The 22,724-nt window shown below is 48.0% G+C and overlaps 1 protein-coding gene across 1 annotated transcript; it reads left to right on the top strand.

The window, feature by feature from the left end:
* Window positions 1-2,658: 2,658 nt before the first annotated feature.
* On the top strand, window positions 2,659-9,770 carry SIX6 (SIX homeobox 6). The gene is made up of 2 exons (XM_078662089.1): window positions 2,659-3,230; window positions 9,608-9,770. Exons 1-2 carry the CDS (start codon window positions 2,659-2,661, stop codon window positions 9,768-9,770), a joined length of 735 nt encoding a protein of 244 aa, XP_078518215.1.
* Window positions 9,771-22,724: the final 12,954 nt, after the last annotated feature.

Here is a 22,724-nt window from a genome sequence, read left to right as displayed (position 1 = left end):
CTCCAGTGCTCGTTCTCAATATAACCCTCTTTTACCTGTCCTTACCTCTTATCTCCAATCTTTGCCAATCTCCAGTGATATACCTGCTGACCGTAAAACCACTTCATCCTTGCTAGAGTCTTCCCCCTCCGCCTCTTCTCTTTATAATTCTCTCCAGTACATAGCTGACCGAGCGAAATCTAAACTTGAGGTTGCATGGGAGTCTGATCTTTCTCAGGAGTGGTCCGTTCTTCTTTGGAATAAGATTTGGACCAAACTTCATAAAGCCTCTAGAGCTGCTAATACGACCCAAACTTTAAACTTTATTTATAATAGAGTCTTGTTTACCCCTCTCTCCCTCTCACATTTCTCTCCAGACACACCCTCTACCTGTTGGTCTTGCCCTTTTCCCTCAGCTGACCTCAAACACATGCTTTTTGATTGTCCACACATTTCCAAGTTCTTGAATTCCGTATGGGCCCAAATCCAAAAGATTTTCCATTTTCAGATCCCCTTCTCCCCAGTTCTTGTTTTTCTGGGTTCCATTTCTCCTGACCTTCCTCAATCTCCTAGCCATTACCAACTTCTTGACCTCTTAATAACTGTTGCTTTCCACACTATTACATCTAACTGGAAACAGGCCACCAACGTGTCTTATCGTTCCTGGTGGAATGCAGTTTGTTTCCATCACCAGTTAGACACCAATTTTATATCTCCAGTTTCATTGGCCATTAAACGGGACCTTTTATGGCTTCCTTTGGTAACATATCTTTCCTCCACTGCTCCTGCATGCCCCTCCATGGCCCCTGGTGTTGTTGAGGTCTGCAAACCACCATGAATTTCATTTGCCTTTTGCTTAATTGTTATTCCGCTAGTATCATACAGTGCATTTATGTCTTCTTTACCTTATTTGCTCATGTTTATTTCATGCTCATTTTACCTGCCTTTTATGAATTTTTAATATAATAACTAATGTGATTTTCCCCCCTTTATGGAATTTATGAGATTTTATTCTAATACCGACTGTGATTTCCCTTAAGTTGTAATTACTATCATATCCTTCTTCCTGTTTCTTCTTTCCCTTCCCCATCCCCCTTTATCTCTTATTTTCAATAAAATCAAACTTAAAAATAAAATTTAAAAAAAACAACTAACTATATAGGAGCAATTTCAATGGTTTTGTATGAGTGAAATGTCCAGCTAACTATAACACCCCTAAAACTTATGGTTTTTTGAGTGAATTTCAAAGGTTTTTTAAAAGCTAATTCCTAACTATATAAGGCCTGAAACCTATGTTTTTTTCAGTGAATATATATATATATATATATATATATATATATATATATATATATATATATATATATATATATATATATATATATATATATTTATATATATATATATATATATATTATATATAATTAAATTAAAGTGCATAGATGTCGAGTTACGTATAGAACATATGTAATATATACATACTCACATGTTGATGTGTTGGTCCTCCACAGTCTGGTCACTCACACATTTGTGACCACTCAATAAATTATCCGTGACACATTGGCACAATTATTCTAAACTTAAACGATTATTTCTGCGCGTGAATCACCCTACATTCTTCCATTACATGTGGCAACCTCTACATGTGGCAATTTAAAACATCGTTTGCGAAGTGTTATTGTTGCTAAATAAATAAAATGAACTGTCTCTGGTGCCTAGGCTGGAAACCAGGTCTGTTAGGCCGTCTCTACATTGACTGGCTCAAATTACGTCAGCTGGCATTTGGCTGTGTGGCTCTGGGGCATGGTTTGCGCCTCTCAGTCAGGCACTGCAGTTATTTTGTCACATGCGGTAGACGTTGTTCTCCAACTGGCACTGCGGTGATGCTCTCTGCTGCTATGGTCTGGGGGCCGTGATCTGGGGTGAACCTGACTCTGGTAACTGGAGGTGGGGGCAACCCGTACTCTCGAGATAGCACTTCAGTGGTTGGCTATTGCACTACAGGATTAATACTCGCCGCTCCCCGGTTGGCACCGTGGGGGCTGGCAGAGATGCTGTCAGATGGACACCGATGCGGCTAGTCTGGCATAGTATACATTTCTCTGATGCCGAAGACTGGACACCGATGCTCTGGGGCAGGCACTACCACGGGCTCTGACGCGATGCTCTCAAGCTGGCACTGCAGTGACTGACTGATGCCATAGGTTGGACACCCGGTGCGCTCCAGCTGGCCCTGTCAGCCCCTGGACAATCCGCCTCTCTGAGCGCTCGCTGGGCGCTGTCGGATCGGGGAGGTGCTGAAATATCCCCTCGCTGCCTTGTTTGGATTGGCAAACTGTGACAGTGATTGACAGGTACCCATGGCAACCGCAGGACCAATCTGCCCGCTCCAATAGAAAGTGCGACTGGGTGTGGGCACAGACTCTTGTCTTGGCAGCAGCGCGGTGGCTGCCTTTCCTCTGCCGGCGCTAGGAGCTGCCAGTGCATCCTGTGGCCCCGAGCCTCTGCGCACCCCGCGCGTCCTCTCCTATACAGGGCCCTTCTCTGACCCCTCCAAGCTTCCTCCCCGGGGCGGCCCTCTGCCCACTCCGAGCTCCCTCCTCGGGTCAGCCCTCTTCTCCCCCACCCCTTCCCGGCCCCAGTCTTACATGTGGAGTCTCGGACCCCCGGCCAGCCTCCCCGATGTTCCAGCTGCCCATGCTGAACTTCAGCCCGCAGCAAGTGGCCGGCGTGTGTGAGACGCTGGAGGAGAGCGGGGACATCGAGCGCCTGGGCCGCTTCCTGTGGTCTCTGCCCGTGGCCCCCGCCGCCTGCGAGGCCCTCAACAAGAATGAGTCGGTGCTGCGCGCTCGGGCCATCGTGGCCTTCCACAGCGGCCACTTCCGAGAGCTCTACCAGCTGCTGGAGCAGCACAAGTTCGGCCGGGACTCGCACGCCAAGCTGCAGGCGCTGTGGCTGGAGGCGCACTATCAGGAGGCCGAGAAGCTGCGGGGCCGGCCCCTGGGGCCCGTGGACAAGTACCGGGTGCGCAAGAAGTTCCCGCTGCCGCGCACCATCTGGGACGGCGAGCAGAAGACGCACTGCTTCAAGGAGCGCACCCGGCACCTGCTGAGGGAGTGGTACCTGCAGGACCCCTACCCCAACCCCAGCAAAAAGCGCGAGCTGGCGCAGGCCACCGGACTCACCCCCACGCAGGTGGGCAACTGGTTCAAGAACCGTCGCCAGCGGGACCGGGCAGCCGCCGCCAAGAACAGGTCGGTGGCGTGGGTGGGCGAGGAGGGGTGTCTGTCACCATGCTGGAGTTTGGGGAGTGTTCTACCACCCTTGGGGTCAAGCTGATACTCAAGAGGGAGATATTGGCGCTTTTTGGGGACTTAGCTGGCGTTTTGTGGACTGTTTCTCATGCTTGGGGGTGGGGCAGGGGGGACATGCTGGCACTCCTCTGAGAAGGATACTGGAAATCCTTCTGGCACTGCCGACAGGGTGAGGAGTGAATGTACTGACATCTCTTGGGTCCCTACTGATATTCCTGGGGGAGAGGCGCTATTCTCGTTTCGAGCCGCGCAGCCTCTAGTGCGGCCAGTGTGGCACTCCTGGGGACGTGCTGGCATTCCTAGAGGCAGCTCTGAGACTTTTGAAAGATAGGTGAGGGGAACTTGAGTACAGCTGGGGTCATTTTTCCAAGTACGAGGCTCGTGTTGTCATTATTAGGGGCAGTGTAGGTACCCATGTGGGCCGCCGCAGCCCCCAGGAGAGAGGTGCATTGCTGGGGGTCCCTTTTTACAGACAGAAGAAACAGCTAAGACCGACTGACCGCGGCCAAACTCGATCGTCACGCTCGGGCGATTGCAGTGACACCGTGCTTGCCGCAATCTAGGTCTTAAAATACAATATTCGTCGCCCACCTCGTGCATTCCGACGCCTTCTAACAGTGCAATTATGTTAGAATGTATTGCACGTCTGAGATTTCAACATTTGTTTTCACCCCCAAACACTCCATGATTTATAATCCCTCTGTACCTAAATTTTAATAATCGGTGTGCCGGTCCACATTTAATACATCTGATATAAATTCCACAAGGCTGCATATTTTTCTTGCAAGATAAGCAATCTTGTAAATATATTAGCACGTGTGTTAGTATCGTGGGCCCACTTTCTTCTGTCGCAACCGGGTCTTAATAGCTACCGGAATAAGAGACATGTGGTCCTGCAAGGGACACTGCAAAATATGCATTAGCTTTCTTGAATATTTTTTGTCGATTTTTTTCTAAATGGCCAATGTCCATTTTTTATTGACCAATTGCCTAAAAGATCAGGTAAATTCCTAATTGTGCCAGGAAGTGACCTATTTTGTATAGGCTAGTGGAGAGGTGATTTATAACACGTGCAGGGCTGACACGTTTAACAAAAATAATGACAATAATCCATACGCTACAAATACCCAATTAAATGTACGCGTTGGTATATTACGCTGGCTCCTTAACAAGGGCAGTGTTTATCTTATCATGGTTAAGACCGGGTTCATTGTGGCCTCGACAAGGCTGGAATTGTTCCTATTGTACACAAGGAACAGGTCGGGCAACACTGCAATTTTCTAATCTTAAAATCGATATATCGATTGCCCACGCAGGGCCGATATATTAAATCGGCAGCGCGCAATGCTAGTGTTGAAAAATGTTACCCGCGACGTGCGTTCACAATTCTGTGTTGGACTCGTCCATTTTCTGGGGTGCCGTTTTCTTCTGCCCGCTATATTTAAGCGAGGCGGACCAAGTCTCAGCTGTGCAGAAGAACGCTTCGGTTTACTATGATTTGCCGTTTCGCTATCTGGCATGAAATGCGTATATCGCTGGCTGGAAAACTATCATGAAACGGTGGTATGTCTGTTCACACTGTTAGCAGCACAAACAGTCGTGATCGGTGACCCGCACTGTTGTGGCTAGCTCTGGGGCAGGAGTCTGTTTCCGTCCATAGCTCGGAAAATAACGAATATTGGACATCAACGGGAAAAGGGCTTTTATTCGTAAATAACACGTTGTGAAATAGGAAAACACGCACTGTACGTGAAACAACAAAAAGCAGTTCTCCACCGTCCATCCCAGGTCTGCCCCTGCAGCGTTCTGGCTTCTGCTGTCTTTTTAGGGCAGATTCAGTGAGTGTATTCAATGCCCCCCGAATCGCCTGCCAGTGTGAGCGCGGGGTTTAGAGCGGACGGTTCAGAGAAATTGTATTTCGCTGTAGTCTCTGGTGACAACAAAACAAAGATCAGGCGTGCAGGCTTCAATTCGGGCGTGGGAATCCGTCAGGTGTGTGGACAAGCGCTGGCTGGGGGTCGTCTGGGTGTGGGGGTCGGGTGTGGTGGGGCACTGGTGGCGAGGTGTGTGGGTGCTTGTATCATGTTTAGGGTCTTGTGGTTGTGGGAGTCTGGGGTGGACAACCTGCGGTGTCCTCTGGGCGTGGGGGCACTGGTAGAGATGTGTGGGTGCTCGTATCTGGCTGGATGGGCTACGACTAGCTGCGGTGCCCTCTGGGTGTGGGAGTCTGGTGTGGATGGGCACTGGTAGAGATGTGTGGGTGCTAGTATCTGGCGTGGATGGGCTCCGCTTGGGGTCCGGTGGTTCTGGGCGTCTGACACGGACTACCACTAGCTGCGGTGCCCTCTGGGTGTGGGAGTCTGGTGTGAAGGGCACTGGTGGAGAGGTGTGTGGGTGTTTGTATCTGGCGTGGATGGGCTCCGCTTGGGGTCTGGTGGTTGTGGGAGTCTGTCGTGGACGGACCCTGGTTGTGAGTGTGACAGCTGGGCTGGAAGGGCCGCAGTTGGGACTCCTGTGAATGTTTGAGCCTGGCGTGGGTGGGCAGTGACTGTGGGTGTAGGTTGGAGTTTAGCGTGGTTGAGCGCTGCTTGGGGTCCGTTGCCTCCAGGAGTTTGGAGTAGATTGTGACTGGCAGGTGAGGGTGCTGTGAGTGTTGGAGCCTGGCATGGATGGACACTGCCTGGAGAGTCTGTGGATGCCGAAGCCTGCTTCAGCCTCTTATTGTGCTGCTTTGGGTGTTTGCGTTTGTGCGGATTGGCGCTTGTTTACTTCTCAATTGTTGAACTGCGGGTGATATTAGACTGCACTGCGTGGGATCCTGCTTGTCGCGGTGGCTGTCGATAGACATTCGGCGGGGTGCACGTGGTTGTGAGTGTTTTATTGAGAGTGCTGTCAAGAAACATCAGGTGGGGGTGCTCTCTTGTGATCTGTGGGTGATGTGACGGATGAACATTTGATTGGGGGCATCGCTTGTAAGTGCTGTGGGTATAAGGTTTGGCTCCAGTGCATGTAAAGGCTGTGGTGTGGGTGCTGCTGATTGCCTTCGATGGATGGCCCGGGTCCTTGTGCTGTGGGTGCTACATATTCGTGCTGGATCGAGGTCTCTGCTTCTACAATATGGTGGTTGTGTAAGGAACTAGATGCTGGGTGGCACTTGTCAGGGGTACTGAACCATGGGCATTCGACGGAGGCACTGCTTGTTCACTTTCTGGTCAGGTTAGTCACTGCTGGGGGTTCTCCTTTGTGAATTGTGGGTGCTGTCGGGGGACGCTGGTTGGAAGCTCTGCCTGTGAACCGCAGGGATCACTGGGTTGAGATCCCTTCTATTAGCCAGAAGACAATGTCTTGTCCCTGCTTGTGACTGTAGTGACAGCTCCCACGGTTGGCGTGGAAGCAATGGCTGCAGTTCATGATCTGAGAGCGGCTTTCCTCCCTGAGGCCAGATATGTGGGGTGCAGCTTACCTAGTGGATGGACCCCCCCCCCCCAGAGTTGAAGGTGACTCCACAGTGCACAGACCCGAGACACGAGCTCAGCTTGTGGATGGACAGGTCCTGCAGGCGCGAGCGGGTTGTTCCCCGGGTATTCGGCCTGGAGCTGTGAATGTGAGTAGGGGCTCTCCCCCTATGTGGCTCCATAGAGATCAGCTCTGTTCATCATCTCACAGGTGGACTTCTGCCCTGAAGTGTGCGTGGGTGGCTCCTCTGGGGTAAATCTGAGCAGTGAAATCGGCTTGTGGATGGACAGCTCCCAGGGAAAGGGGTCCATTGGGTAGACAGATCCCGGAGCTGTGTAAGAGTGGTTCCTCGGTGGCTCAGTGTGAGTTTGTAGCTCCTGGTGTGTGTTGGCGAGGGGTGGGGGATTGGTCCCTTGTAATCAAACCTGGAACTGAAAGTGAATACATGCCTCCCTGTGGTGTGCGAGGGTGGTTCCTCTGCAAGCTAGAGTGTGGGGAGGCTATTATCTGGGGGGGAGGGGTGAAATGGTGGTTCCTCACTGACTTAGAGTATGGGTAAGTAGCGCCCTGGAGTGTGGGGGGGTGGTTCCCCTGTGACTTAGAGTGTGGGAAGGCAGGTCCTAAGGTGTGAGGGGGTGGTTCCTCTGTGACTTAGAGTGTGGGAAGGCAGGTCCTAAAGTGTGAGAGGGTGGTTCCACTGTGACTTAGTGTGTAGGTGGGCTGCTCCCTGGATGTGAAAGGGTGGTTCTACTTTGCCTTAAAGTGTGATAGGCAGCAGCTTTGGGTGTGAGGGGGCGGTTTCTCATGAGTTATAGTGTGGCTAAGCAGCTCCTGGGGTGTAAGAGGGTGGCTCCTCTGTGACAGTGTGTGGGTAGGCAGCTTCCTATGTGGGAGGGTGGTTCTTCTGTAAATTAAAGTGTGGGTAGGCAGCTCCCTGGGGTGTGAGAAGGTAGTTCTTCTGTGGCTTGTAGTGTGGGTAGGCAGCTCCATGGAGTGTGAGAGGGTGGTTCCTCCGTGACTTAGAGTGTGGGTAGGCAGCTCCCTGGGGTATGGGAGGTGTGGTTTCTCTGTGACTATGAGTGTGGGTAAGCAGCTCCCTGGGGTATGGGAGGTGTGGTTTCTCTGTGACTTAGAGTGTGGGTAAGCAGCTCCCTAGGGTGTGGGAGTGTCGTTCGCATGTGACTTAGAGCATGGGTAGGCAGTTCCCTGGGGTGTGAAAGGTTGGTTCCTCTGTGACTTAGAGTGTGGGTAAGCAGCTCCCTAGGGTGTGGGAGTGTTGTTCGCATGTGACTTAGAGCATGGGTAGGCAGTTCCCTGGGGTGTGAAAGGTTGGTTCCTCTGTGACTTAGAGTGTGGGTAAGCAGCTCCCTAGGGTGTGGGAGTGTCGTTCGCATGTGACTTAGAGCATGGGTAGGCAGTTCCCTGGGGTGTGAAAGGTTGGTTCCTCTGTGACTTAGAGTGTGGGTAGGCAGCTCACTGGGGTTTGAGGGGGTGGTTGCTCTGTGGCTTAAGTGTGGGTAGGCAGCTTCCTGGAATGTGAGAGGTTGGTTCCTCTGTGACTTAGAGAGTGGGTAGGCATCTCCCTGGGGTGTGAGAGGGTGACAGAGTGTGGGTAGGCAGCTCCTTGGATGTGAGAGGGCATTTCCTTTGTGACTTAGAGTCTGAGTAATAATTTACAACAAGGGGTGGTGATGGACAGAGTCTCTGAATTAAGCAGAGTACTCTCACCCAGTCAAGAGATCAGGGCTAGATCCAACACCGTTTTTTAGCTCATTGCACCATCCCAGTTTCAGAACCTGGCTGTATGCAAATTAGTCTGTCCCTGGCCCAGTGCATCATGGGAACAGGGCAGACCAGACTACAAAAGCCAATTCTTACACTGGGAAGGAAACAAGCTTCCGGGGACCGGTTTCTGCCATTTCAGGCGTCTTCGGCCCGGCTTGCTTGAATCCTGATGGCGCAATGAGCAAGGGACTCACATCTGAGTATACCCTTCCACGCTTAGGGTGGACAAAATAGCCAGGTTCTGAACTGGGATGGTGCAGTGAGCTAAAAAACGGTGATGGATCAAGCCCTGATCTGTTGACTGGGTAGGAGTGTTCTGATTAACTCAGATACTCTGTCCATCACCACCCCCTTTTTGTAACTATTAGAGTCTGAGTAAGCAGCTTCCTAGAGGGTGAGACTGAGAGGTTGGTTCCTCCGTGACTTAGAGTGTGGGTAGGCATCCCCCTGGGGTGTGAGAAGGTAGTTCTTCTGTGGCTTAAGTGTGGGTAGGCAGCTTCCTGGAATGTGAGAGGTTGATTCCTCTGTGACTTAGAGAGTGGGTAGGCATCTCCCTGGGGTATGGGAGGTGTGGTTTCTCTGTGACTTAGAGTGTGGGTAAGCAGCTCCCTAGGGTGTGGGAGTGTCGTTCCCATGTGGCTTAGAGCATGGGTAGGCAGCTCCCTGGATGTGAGAGGGTGGTTCCTCCGTGACTTAGAGTGTGGGTAGGCAGCTCCCTGGGGTTTGAGGGGGTGATTTAGAGTGTGGGTAGGCATCTCCCTGGGGTGTGAGAGGGTAGTTCCTCTGTGACTTAGAGTGTCGGTAGCCATTCCCTGGTGTGTAGAAGGGGGGGGGGGCGGGTCCCTTAAAATCAAACCTGGATGCTCAGATCGTGAGTACACAACGTCCTAAGGTGTGGCTCTCCAGGGACCAAGCCTGACACTGGATCCGTATGTATGTGTTTGGGCATCACCACAGAGGTGCATGGGTACCCTCTGCCCGTGTGTGTGTGTAGTCAGTTCCTTCAGGGCTCCCCGGGGGCATCCGTGGCGCTTCGCCTCCAGCAGGGCTCTCACTCGTCTCCCTTCTCTTTCTAGGCTGCAGCAGCAGGTCCTGTCCCAGGGCTCGGTGCGCTCCTTGGCCGAAGACGGGACCCTCGAACCCCTGGGCACCGCCTCCAGCCCCGCAGCCAGCCTGTCCAGCAAGGCGGCCACCTCTGCCATCTCCATCACATCCAGCGACAGTGAATGTGACATCTGAGCCGGCGGGAGGAGAGGGGCGAGCCATGAATCTCCAGTGCCTGCCCGCACTCTGTGCCCACACTGCGTGCCTGCTCACACCCCGCGCCCGGCTCCGTGCGCACCACGGACAGTGACTCACGTGCCCGGCGCGCGGCCACCCGTCCCCGGACTGCCGGGGCCAGTACCGTGTACCGCCCAGGAGCCCTTGGCCTCTCAGGGCCCAAGGATGCCTCAAAAACACGGACATGTTCGAACGCCAGCCCGTTAACTCTCGTGGGTATTTCATGTTGAAAAGACGCGTTATAATTTTGCTTTACTTTAAAGTTGTTTTTATAAATATATAATGTTTATTTACTTATTTAAAGGATTGCCATGCGTAGATTTTCTATCCGTTGTTGCTTGTTGTTTCTCTGTGCACACTTGGCTTGTAGAGCTTGTGCGCCTATAGTGGAGTCGAACTAGCGAAATTAAAATAATAAAGTCTGTGCTGAACGACATTTCATATAAAAAGAGCGATTTGTATTTTTTTTTTTTAGATATATCATCGTTTCCTTAGCACACGTTCGTAGTCGATGGTAATTTTGCCAAAGGGGTATTGGGCGTTAGTACACGAGGTGTTTGAATATTGCTCTTAACAAATAACCGTGGGTTCAAAGCACACACTTCCTTTGTTGTTTTGCTGTTTACTATAGCGCGAGCATCGCTCGAAGGCATCGGAGCGCTTTACCTGAGCACATGTTAGATTACAGAAGGATAAAATCATTTTTTTTTTTAAGCACGGGGAGATTTAATAAACCGTTTTGATCCAGTGGGTCGGGCGGACCCAACCCATGAAGCGTAAATAAAACATTCTGAGCAGTCGATGGTGTTGTTACGTGAAGTCTCCAAGGTGTACCAGTTATGCCACCACACTCCCTTAAAAAACACAAACTGTGCTTAAAAACTAGGACATTTAGAGTTAACACTTTTACCAAAACAGAAAAAAACGTCGAATTAAATGTTAATATTTTCTTACACTCTAGACAGCTAAATAGCACACTCCACAGTAGCCAACCTGAAGTCACTAAAAGGATTGTCTGATAAAAAAGGTTCATAATAATAAACTGAGTTTAACAGTGTCTCATTAAAACGTCACTGCGGGGAGTGCGGGGCTACTGCGATTCATCGCTTAATAATAGAGCCTTAATATTTGGGTGACGTTAATTAACCACTAAACCCTATATTCGTGCATTTTGTCAATAACTATTTCCAACCAATAGGAAGCTTAGACCCTTTTCCGTTGTAACATAAAAATGTATAATGCGTAACTGTTTTGGGGAGCAAAGACGCCATCTCACGGACCCTGGAGGCTGCAACCGACTAATTCTATAGCCGTGTTGTTCATTCTTGTCGTGACCATTCAGCATCGTTATAATATCATTATTCAAGCTAAGGTGCTGTTGTAGTTTTAAAAATCCTAATTCGTGAACCCTGGCCCATCTGTGAATGATTGTCTACAACACACTTCATGGAATGCCCGAATTCAATACCTTCCCCGTTGAGCAGCTTTTGAGATCAATAGCGCTGCAAAACCACTCCTGAAGACAACATACACTTTCAAAAGGGGAAGAAGAGGTGGCAAAAACACCAAACACAAATTTATGTTGTTCTATTTGTAATGTTTTACTACAAAATTGAAACACCCTCAATGCTTAATTGTGGATACAGATACAGGTACAAATAAACACCTTCCTGTTTTAGGGAGAAAAAAACCCATCGTTGATAAAACAACGTATCAGAAAATATTTAATATACATTGTATCCCAATGTAGCAATCGTTGGGTCTGGTGAATTCTCCGAAAGCCCCCCCAAATAACTATCAGGCCAGCGAAACCCGTCATTGCGTTATCGAACCCCCTCCCCCACAATCCTTCCCTCTAGTTATTGTAGCGATGTTTGGTCCATGTGCTTTATTATTAATTATTTTGTTAATAAATGTCCCCCAGTTTGAGAAATATTCATGGGACTTCCCCCCCCAAAATGATTTCGTTTTGCTTGCTGCACCTGTGACGCCTTTTGTTCGTGTGCTTTCGCATTAGCAGTGCGGCTGTTGCCTGTTTGAGCAGCAACGAACAAGCTTGCAGCTATGCTGCAAAAAACGGCCCTGTAACAAAAACGCCCCCCTGGAGCCCAAAACCGGCCCCCACCCATGCGGCCGACCGGGGGATTGCCCGGTACCTGCAACGGCCAGTCCGGGCCTGAGAGTGATTGATGGCAGCTTACTGTACATCCGGCTAGTTTGGGGGCTCGCAGATGTAAGCCTGCCAATGTGATGGTCAGGGGTCCTCCGCTGGGTCGACGGCGTCCAGAAAGAACACACCTCGCTCTGTTTGCGGAGGACCCCGCAATCCAGCCAAGATATTCTAAAGGGGTTCACACATCTTTAAGGTAACATTTTTTTTGCAGAATGAAAAAAAATATACCGTACTGGTATTATGATCTCATTTGATTAAAAAAAAAAGACCATGGGTTCTGTTTGGCTGCATGTTGGTGGTAGGCAGGTGAAGCCTTTTATTGCGGACTTTTTGCAGAATTCATAAATTCTTGTTTCAGCCGCCAAGGGCACTTTGTCAGTCATTCTAGGTTTGACTTTGTTTATTTCAAGGCCGTTCTGGTCAGTACCGATAAAAAGGCACACACGTGCATCAGATTAGGCAACACATTGCTGCTTGAGCACTACAAACGCCGACACTTAAAAAAATACACTCGTGGCCGGTAAACGCCAGCCTTCAATTCAAGCCTCCTCTTGACACATACCTAAGGCCGGGCAGCGAGGTCTGACTGAACACAAAAGCGACTGAAACCCTCAAGTCGCGGTTTTAAGGTCAAGTAATAATCCACTCATCGCTGTGACAGAAACAAAGAGTGTGTGAGCCGGGATCAAGTCTCCTGCCTGTCAGGGCGCGGCCTGTGTTCGATGAAACAACGTTGTTCTGCTTGTTGTGTGTGGAACAAGGGTTCTGTTCAGATGCCCTTCTTTGTGATGTCGAATGATACCAAAACACTGTTTGTGGGAAGCATGAACCACAAGAGGCTGGACAGTAAATCTAGTCTTCTGATAAAAGAGATACACACCGCGGGTCAACAATATCTCACGCAAAGAGCAGCGAATACTCGCTTGTTAGGCATTTTGCCATAGATGTCACGCACGCCAGATAGATGTTGAACAAATAAGGTGTGTGTGTGGTTGTGTTGGGGTAGGATTGTATCTAGGGGGCATCTGTAGTATTGTCGCCGTTTTGTTTTTGTGGTATTCGGCTATCTTCTTTCTGCGGGACTGGTTGTGGGGGTTCTGTTTCATGTTTTTAGTCGTAGGTAGCGAGGGTTTTGTTTCATCCTTGTTGGGAGATGGGGGATTTGTTGCTGTGGTTGGTAGTGGATTCATCTTTTTCTTTGGTGGTGAGGTTGCTAGTGAATTAGTTTCTGAAGCAAGTGGAAGTGGGCGTCTCGTTTAGTGCTGCTGGTTGGTATGTCGTGGGACTCTGTTCGTGGTGGGTAGTGGCGCTGTGTTTCTATTGGGAGGTGGCAGTGCGGTGTTCCCTTTCTGGTAGGTTTGCAGTGGGGCTTTTTTAGTAATGGCGGTGAGAAGTATGTGCTGTACCATAACTGTGACACTTGTGGTGGCGATAGAGAGAGACTCTTTCTTTGGCAATGTGGGTAAATAGGTGGCGGTTTCTGTGGCCTTGGCAGTGGGGGCACGGTATAGGTAGTGGTATGATTTATTTCTGGTGGTGGGGAGTTGGTGGTCCATTTAACTATTCCTGGTGGAGTGGGTCGGTAGCAGGCCTCTGTTTTTTGTGGCACAGAATGGTAAATTGCGCAGATTCGTGGTTATTTTGGGGGGTAGTAGCGGCTCAGTTTCTGTGGTGAGGGCTCGTTAAAGGGCATCACTTGTTTGTGGTAGTCGGGATGTGAGAACTTCTGAAGTGAGTGGGACTTCGTCTCTGTGCTCGAAGCAATAAATGAGTAGTACTGTCTCGTGGCACATATACCAAGACTGGCTTCCAGGTTGCTTACATAATATTATAGAAACTTTGGTGCAGTTAACTGGTGCGTTTATGTTAAAAAAATCGCAAAAAAGGTCAACCAGATCTTTCCAATGCCTGCGATCTGAAAGCAATACCCGGACACTCTACACACAGAAAAAAAAACATACAGGCAATGCTGTGATCGCAGTAAAATAATATAACACTAATTTATCCGGTCTGAGGTACCAAAAAACGCAAAAGGGACTACATAAATAAATACACATAGAAAGAGACAGAGAGCGGAAAAGATAAACTCGCACCAAGGTTACCCTGCGTTTGGTGAAAAAATGTAAAAGCACTCACTCACATTGACTGTCGAAATATAGCGCACATCATTCTGCCTAAAAAAAAGGAATACAGCAATGTGAGTGCAGACAAATAATAAAGCACGTGTTTAGCCTGGGTAAAACAACAACACACAGCACGTGCCCTGTTCCTGGCGAAAATAACACACATTCCCAATGTCCGGAGAACAGAAGTGCGTTACTGTAATACCAAGGAAATTAAAAAAAATGAGTTTGTGGGTAGCATAAAAAATCGATAGATAGAACGCACACACGCATGGACTTTATCCGTGTGTGGTGTGTTTATGTATCCATGCATGCATTTATGTATATAGGAATGTAGATAAGTCTTTTTTTCGGAGACTGTATAATTAGGTTGTGTGTATGTGTACACACACACACACACACACACACACACACACACACACACACATATATATATATAAATGTATATATATATATATATATATATATAGATATACCCACACACACACACACACACACACATATATATATATATATATATATATATATATACATATATACAAACACATACACACAACCTAATTATGGAAAATGCAACCATTATCCTTCGCTGGTCGTGGGAATAATTAAAGTGGGTAAAAATACAACGCATGCACTGTGCCTAAGGTTAAAAATTCCCACGCACACATCCTTTTATAGGGGTAAAAGTAATAGGACAGAAATGCACTGGTTCTGTGACAAAAACAAATAATACAAATATACGATCTGCCAATGCTCAAAATACTATAACATGCATGGAGTAATAATGCCACAAACTCTATCTATGGTAAAAACAAAACAAAAAACACATGATCTACCCGAGGCAGAAATGAAGCAACACGCATGCGCTGTGAAAAGTGTGCCTGCGCGTAGTAACACAAATAGAGAAATGAAAGTTGATTTCTAGATAGGACAAAGCAGCTTCCGCTGACAGAGAAATTAATTTGCATACCCACAAACACCCTGGTCCACTCTACTAAGCCACATTGTCGCCTGACAAAACCCTGCTCATATGACCCATAATTGTAGTTTTAATGGATTTAAACACCGCTGCATTTGATTCCCATCTCCCGTGGCCCGCCATGTCCCTGTCTTCACCTTGGAGATAGTATTACTGTATTACCATCATTGTGCCCCTGGGAGCGCCTGATTTTTGGAGGTGAGGAGAGGACGCTCGCGCGGTGGAATCGCGCGCTAAGCTCCCTCGCCCGGCGCGCGGATTTCATGTTACACTATTTGACACTGATCTTTAAATCGCTTGAGCTGGCTGCTTTTGTCAGCTCGCTGCCATTTCATTTGACTCCCTGTCCGCAGAGATCTCGCCCTTTTGTTTTAAGTGGATTGTTTGATTTATTCTGGGAGAAGGGAGGGAGGCGGAGGAAGGGGGGCGGGCGGGAGGAATGGAAAAGGGTGGGGAGAGGAAAAGAGGAAAGGAAGATGGGAGGAAAGAAGCAGGACGAATGGAAAAATGGCAGGGAAGTGGAACAGCAATAGCAAGAAAAAACGAAGGGCTCAGAAAGAGACAGAAACGGGAAAAGAAAGGACGATAGGACGACATAGGCGACAAAGAGACATTTCCAAATGGCGAGGGGCAGCCGACACCAATATGCCCCAGAGAACTGCAAATGAAAAGAAACATGAATGGAAAGGCAGCGTGATGACTTCTGAATTTACCAATGCATGTTGCCTATAAGCCTTTCTTACACCGATGCCTTGATCGCACTGCACTGCTTCTATGATAGAGCAGCCCGCAGACATTTTATCTCTCCGTACATTAGCACTTAGCCACATTGAACCGCGGGAACAAAGAGGCAGGCATGTCTTTTGCCTGTGCATGGTCACAAAAAATCCATATTGAACGTTGTCTGCTTTCCCGAAGGCTGTGTCTGAGCAGCTCTTATGGCGAACTAATGGGAAATCTGCTCAGCTTTTACAAAGCGGGGCCATGGCGCCCTCTCTGAGCAGGCTTTGCTGTATTGCATCCTTGTTTAATGCCTGCTCAGATGGAAACACAAAGAGACCCAGCTCACGTGCTTTCGCTGGCTGGCCCCGCATTCTGCGGGGTCGCTCTCCCCTCACAAGCGCTCCCCGAAGCATCCATAGCGGTCACCGGAACAAATAATGAGCTTTTAGCCGCACTTTCGACCTTAAGTCTCACTCAACGGGTTACAAAAATCTGAAAGTGGTCACCGAACGCTTGGTATGTAGGATCGCAGACTGCAAGGACACAGCGACCTGCCAGCCTATAGGTTTTGTATGGATATGTTTACATTGATATGTCCAATGTATTTTAAATGGCTGACAGCAAATAAGCTTACCACCACGTTTTGCGCAGTCTTGGCAATGCAGGTCAACGATCTGCCAAAAAACAGAAAGGCCCTGCAATTATTTGATGTATAAAAACCCTAGACATTCACTGAAAAAACACAAAGGTTAAACTGGGGTCAAGGGTAGACCTTCTAATAAAAAAACAGACAGTATTAAACCACGGAAATTGACCAGTTATAGGTGACTGATAAATGCATATTGACCTGCCAAAGATTTCAGAACACATCAGTGTTGCAATATGTTATGTTATGTTAATTTGTAGAGCGCCGCTAATCACCCATCAGGGTATCCAGGCACTAAGGGTATGTGCAGTCAGAAGCAGTCAGAAGCAGTGCATCCGCGGGGTAAGTTATACTTATGCCAGTCAGGTAGTATTGGTGAATTTCAGTGATTTTGGGGTTTAAATTGTATGTTTTGTATTACTACATTAACCTTTGTTTTTTTCAGGGAATTTCTAAGTTTTTTTCAAACAAGTTAATATCTTACTGCCTTTCTTACATAGAACTCTACTTTAATCTTTGGTCTTTATTTCAGTGAGTGTATGTTTTTTAAATGTGAAGGAAACTCTTATCACAATGTCTGCAGCTAACACCCCTCCCCAGATGTGAACAATGAGGGTTTAGCTACAGGTCTTCAGGCCAGGCTCTGCACCCAACCTCACCTGGGCAGCCTTCCGTTGTGCACACCGTGGGAGGGGGGGGGGGTTGGATGCAGAGCATGGACTGTGACAAAGCCATACAGCCAAACCCCCACAAACATTTAACCCCCTTTCACGTGCACCCTTTCGAAGTGCACGGCGGGGCTGACCACAGCGTTGGATTTAGGGGTTGGCCAAATGACAGGACAATCCCCCACTGTGCCAAAGGTCATGCCCATGGTTGGGGGTTGTAATTTCAAAGGTAAATATATACCTGTCAATCTCTTGGCTTAAAATTATGGGTCATATGATGTCCATTATTGTGAACAGAAAATTGGCCACAAGTTTAAGATGTTGAATTATCTTATATGACGATGTCATAATGATTGTATGATGTCATAAGTGGTCCCTTCAATGATGTTATTTGAGATGTCATCAATGATGCCATTTGAGATGACATCAATGATGCCATCAGTGATGCCATTTAAAATGTCATGAGTGATGTAGTATGTGCGGTCATAAGCAGTCCGTGGCTAGGGCACACATTATAGTTAGCTTAGTAAACTATAACTTGTGAATTTCACTGTTGTTTTATTTTTAACCACATCGCTGCGGCGGCTATTCTGCCGCAGCGCTAAGGGGGCGGGGGCAGCGCGGCGGGCGCATGCTGGTGACGGAACTGCTCCATCACCAGCCGCGGTTGAGCTGTGCTCATGAAGGTGCGGTTCCGTCATGGCCCCGCCCGCTTAATAGAACACGCCGCGCAGTCGCGAAATCAGCGCCGCGCAGGCGCGGCAGCCGGGCCATGACGGAACCGCTCCGTCATCAGCACAGCGCCACGGAGCGGAGCGGTTCCGTCATCAGCATGGATAGGGTTAAAAGAGTAGGGTCTATGCGGAGCCTGCACATAGTGGAAGCTTGCCCACCTAATTGGGCATGTGTCTTGGAGTGAGTAAGCTCTGCACACAGTCTGCGCACTAAGGGGCCGATTAGGATGGCGGTTTTTCCGCATCCTCCGGGCCGGCGGAAGTGTCCGCCGGCCTGGAGGATGCGGAAAAACCGCGGCGGAGACTCCAAAGACCCACCGCCAAATTAGGATGGCTGGTGGGTCTGATAATCTGTCCGCCGCTTTTCCGCCGCGGTCGGAAGGCGACCGCGGCGGAAAAGCACTAACATGTCTGGCGGTGTCTATCAGACACCGCCAGGCATATTAGGATGTCTGAAAATATATGCTTTTCCGCGGCGGCTTTACCGCCGTGGAAAAGCATACGGACCTTCACTTCGGGGGCCCGTTGCGGGCCCCCTGGGTGAAGGTGGGGTGGGGGGTGCACATGGGGGGTACCTATGGTACCCCCCTGCATTTGCGTGCACAATGCAGCAGGCACCGCGCGGTGCCTGCCGCTTTGTGCACGCAAATGCTGTGCATGGATTTTTTACATTGCGGCGGGTGCAGCTTGAAGCTGCACCGGCCGCAATGTTAGAGATAGAGGATGTGACCGCCACCCTGGCGGTCACATCCTGATTTGATCGGAGGGAACGCCGCAGCCCATGCGGACGTTCCCTCCTCCTCAGGGGTCGCGGACGGACTCAAGTCCGTCCGCGATCCTAATCGACCCCTAAGTGTTGACAATGGTAGGAGGGGCTTGCCCTCTTAATGGGGCCGGGATCTCTGGCAAGAGTGGGCTCTACGTATAGTCTGTGTACTAAGCAATGACTTTTCACTGTATGGGTTTCCTACCTAACTGCACTGACCCATGGCTAGGCCCTGAAGCCAACTCCACATGGACTGCCACTCCCTCACCCCTTACCGCTCACAGACTTAGGCCCAACCCTCAAATTCTTTTTTAAAAACAATTTTTTTGGCCCCACACCGGTGAGCCCTGCGGGAGTCCCACATGAGCACATGGGGGTCTAGAGGTTGGTCACGTTAGCACCTGTGGGACTCCTTTGGGACCATGACGAATCAGCATTTAAAAAAAAAGTTATGTCTCTGCGAGGGACCCTGTAGGAAAGGGCTAGGGGGTCAGGGTATCCCTACCATGCCCCCTTCTGTTTGCTTCGGCCACAACATTTTTCTTCATGTTGCGGCCACCAATTACATTGCTTGGTCCTGCGGGACTCCCACGGACCCAACCAATAAGAATCCACTTTTTGTCATTATTGCTCGCAGGAATACCATTACAATAGATATCTTTACATTTTGAATATTAATTTCTCTAAAAAGGCTGATCACATTACACCAAATCACAAAAAGCTGGCTTGCTGTGTAAAGATCTAGCTTTCTCACAAATTTGGTGTAATTCAGTTCTGCTGTTTTTGCTGTATTGTGTAATTTTTCCTATGGGTGTTCCTTGGGGGGAAAATCGCTTTGGGACCCCCTTTTTCTCAGCTCTCACTTGATTGATCGCCCTGAATCTCTACAGGGAGGAGCTGAGGTAGGTGAACTTTTTTTGTGGAAAGTTTCTTAAAAATTCATCAAATAGCGCCAAAGTTATTAGCTAGCTAATTAACACAACAAGAAACATACTTGCTACGGAAACTCTGACCTAAGAATACCTAGACAGTGGTCACCCTCACTGTGTAATAAATATAGATCAGTCAAAAGATGACAAGGCTTTAGACTGGCTGCAAGGTTTGGCCAAGCCTCCGTTTTATCTGTATACACTTTAAAGAAAATCTGGACAGTCAACAAGAAATTGATGACATACAATCACTAAATTAATTACAAATCCGCCCTCTAGGTTTTTCTTCCACGAGAAAATTATTTGGGTATTATCTGCAGACCAGCGCGAGCCCCTGAATTCCAACCTTGGCCATTCGAGTGATCAATCAGGCATGGGAGATGATGTCGAAGGTCGAGGAGAGATACAATCAGACCAGGACAAAAAAGCTTACCTTGGTCTCTGATTAGGAGTATATCATCTAAAAATGAAGTAAGTGCTCCAGGTGCTGTGGGAAGAGCGAAACCCTGACTGAGTTGCTTCAAGTACATTATTGTGGTCGATAAAATCAGTTAAATGTTGATTGATTCCCTTTTCCAGAATCTTTATAGGATAAGACAACAATGACATTGGTCCGTCCCAGATACTGTTTCCCTGTGTATGTCCAAATGTATTCAAAAATTGACAGATCTCACGTCCAAATGGCATCCTCTTTACCTCTCCTGGTGGGGCCGCCTAGACACTGTAAAAATGATGCTATCTCCCATTGTTTTATACACGCTCTCTAATATTCCGGTCCCTATCCCATCCAAATTTTTCAAACAGATCAACTCCATTCTGATCTCCTTTCTCTGGAGTAAAAAGACACCACGGATGTCCTTGGCGCGCTTGATTCGTCCTAAATCAGAGGGTGGGGTTAACTTCCCTGATTTTCCTGCCTATCACAGGGCGTTTCAATTAAGACAAGCCTCTTTTTGGCTCCAAGATCCTGATACCCCATGTCCACTATGGGCCAAACTTGAACGCCTCCTCCTATCTCCCTTCTCTTTTTCCGAATACCTCTCCTTCTCTCGCAAGCCTGCATCTGTTTCTACCCCGATTCATAAGTTTACCACAGAAATACTCCTCTCCTCCTCTCATTCACCCCCTACCACCATTGCTGATTTCCTATCCTCCCCCATATGGCATAACACCTCCTTACTCATCCGGGACAGACCCTTTTTCTGGAAATCTTGGCACGCTCGAGGTCTGCAGTGGATTTCCCAACTTTTTTCCAACTCCTCTTTTTTATCTTTTCATGAGCTTCGCATCCTTTATGACTTACCCACTTCCTTCGCACGCAAATATCATTCGCTTAAAAACGCAGTTTTACTGAAATATGATCTCCTCACTCAACCCAACCCTCCTTCTCCCTCATCCACATCCACTTCCTCACTCCACTCCCTCTTACGCACTACACCAAAAGCGTCTGCCATCTATAAATATCTTCACGCCAGTGCGACTCCAAGACCTAAATCCAAAATCGAGGAGTCCTGGGAGCATGACTTGTCTGTCTCTTGGTCAGTTCCCTTCTGGGACAAGATTTGGACCAAACTCCGCAAATCTTCAAGAGCAGCAACACTCACTCAGACTTTATTTTTTATCTATAATAGACTCCTCTTCACACCCTCTGACCTACACAAACGCTTTCCTAACACTCCTCACACATGCTGGTCTTGCTCATTTCCACAAGCTGACTTATTCCACATGTTATTTTTATGTACTCATGCTCGTAGTTTTTGGTTACAGGTTTGGGATCAACTTAATGTGATTTTCCACACTTCTATCCCTTTCTCCCACACTCATATTTTTTTGGGTAGCCTTTCCCCTTGCTGGGATGCTGTTGACTTAAAGCCCCAGATTGTTGACCTTTTACTTGCTGCTGCTTTCCAACAATTAACAGTTAACTGGAAGGATTTCTCCAAAATCTCTTTCAAAGCATGGTGGTTTAATGTCTGCCACAACCACAGGCTCGATACCACTCATGTTTTCCCGGCATGTTTGGCTGTCAAACGCATGGACTTATGGACTCCAGTTACACTTTATTTGGACTCTTGCAGTAAACGTTTGTTTCATCCTCTGCCTTCGCAACAAGAAGTTCCCAAACCCCCTTAATCGCTCGATACATTCCATTTATCTTTCACTGTATCACTTTCTTAACTTTTCCCAATGTTTTTATGATTGCCATATTTTACGCTCATGCATTTTTCCTATTTCTTTTCCTTATTTGTCACTCTGTACCCCAATTATTCTTATTGCAAATGCATTTATATACTTATGTTCTTTTTTTCTTTTTTGCTTCAGACTCTTTAACTTTGTATTACATTGTATTCTGTTTTGACACCTGTTTTCCCTTCTTTATTGCTATCAAATAAAATTCTCTTGAACTTAAAAAACAATGACATTGGTCTAAATCTACTAAATACTGAGGTATCAGCTGAGGAGACCAAGGACCAATACCTTTTATGGAACAAAGAGGGACCTTAGCTGCTGAAATGGACTCATGACAGAGATAAAGAAGTGCATTTGACAGGCTGGGAAGATCTGACTTAAAGATCTTGGGGAGACAAGAAAGGACTAAAGGTGATCATGATGAAAAAGAGGCTTGAAGAAGGAACAGGTACTCAAATGAGATAAGGTTAAAGCTGAAAATACTTTTTTCCCTGGGGAGGTTGGAGCTAAGTGTCATAGATGAAGCAAAGTGATTTCCCTCAATTAAGACTAATTGAGAAGGAAAAAAGTGGTAAATTGCCTTCATCACATTGGAGAATAAGTCAGCGAGGCGATCACAGAGTGATTGTAAAGGGGCTGAAGATGTGGCTACACACTGAAAGATGTGAACATTTCAAAAAGTTGTGATGAAGGCCATGTGAATCCAGGTTTGGGTGCCCATGATCGGATGGGTCTAGGGCCTAAAGCCCTCTGCACATGACCAAAGGAAGTGTGAAGCTGGGGTCGAATGCCTGCAGCAGATTGGGTAGAACTGAACCTGTGCCTAACACCCACTGAGCATAGCCATATGCCATGGGTAGCATGGTTTACATACCCACAACAGGATGGGGTCATATTTATGTCTGTGTGGGTCTTTCAGTGGGTGCATTAGTGTATCAGTGGGTTTGTGAGTGGGTGTGCCACTTTCAGTATACATCTCTG

This window comes from Lissotriton helveticus, chromosome 9 (assembly GCF_964261635.1).
Source record: "Lissotriton helveticus chromosome 9, aLisHel1.1, whole genome shotgun sequence".
NCBI classification, from domain to species: Eukaryota; Metazoa; Chordata; class Amphibia; order Caudata; family Salamandridae; genus Lissotriton; species Lissotriton helveticus.
The sequence above is the reverse complement of the archived record's forward strand: the minus strand, read 5'-3'. Positions and strand labels throughout refer to the sequence as shown.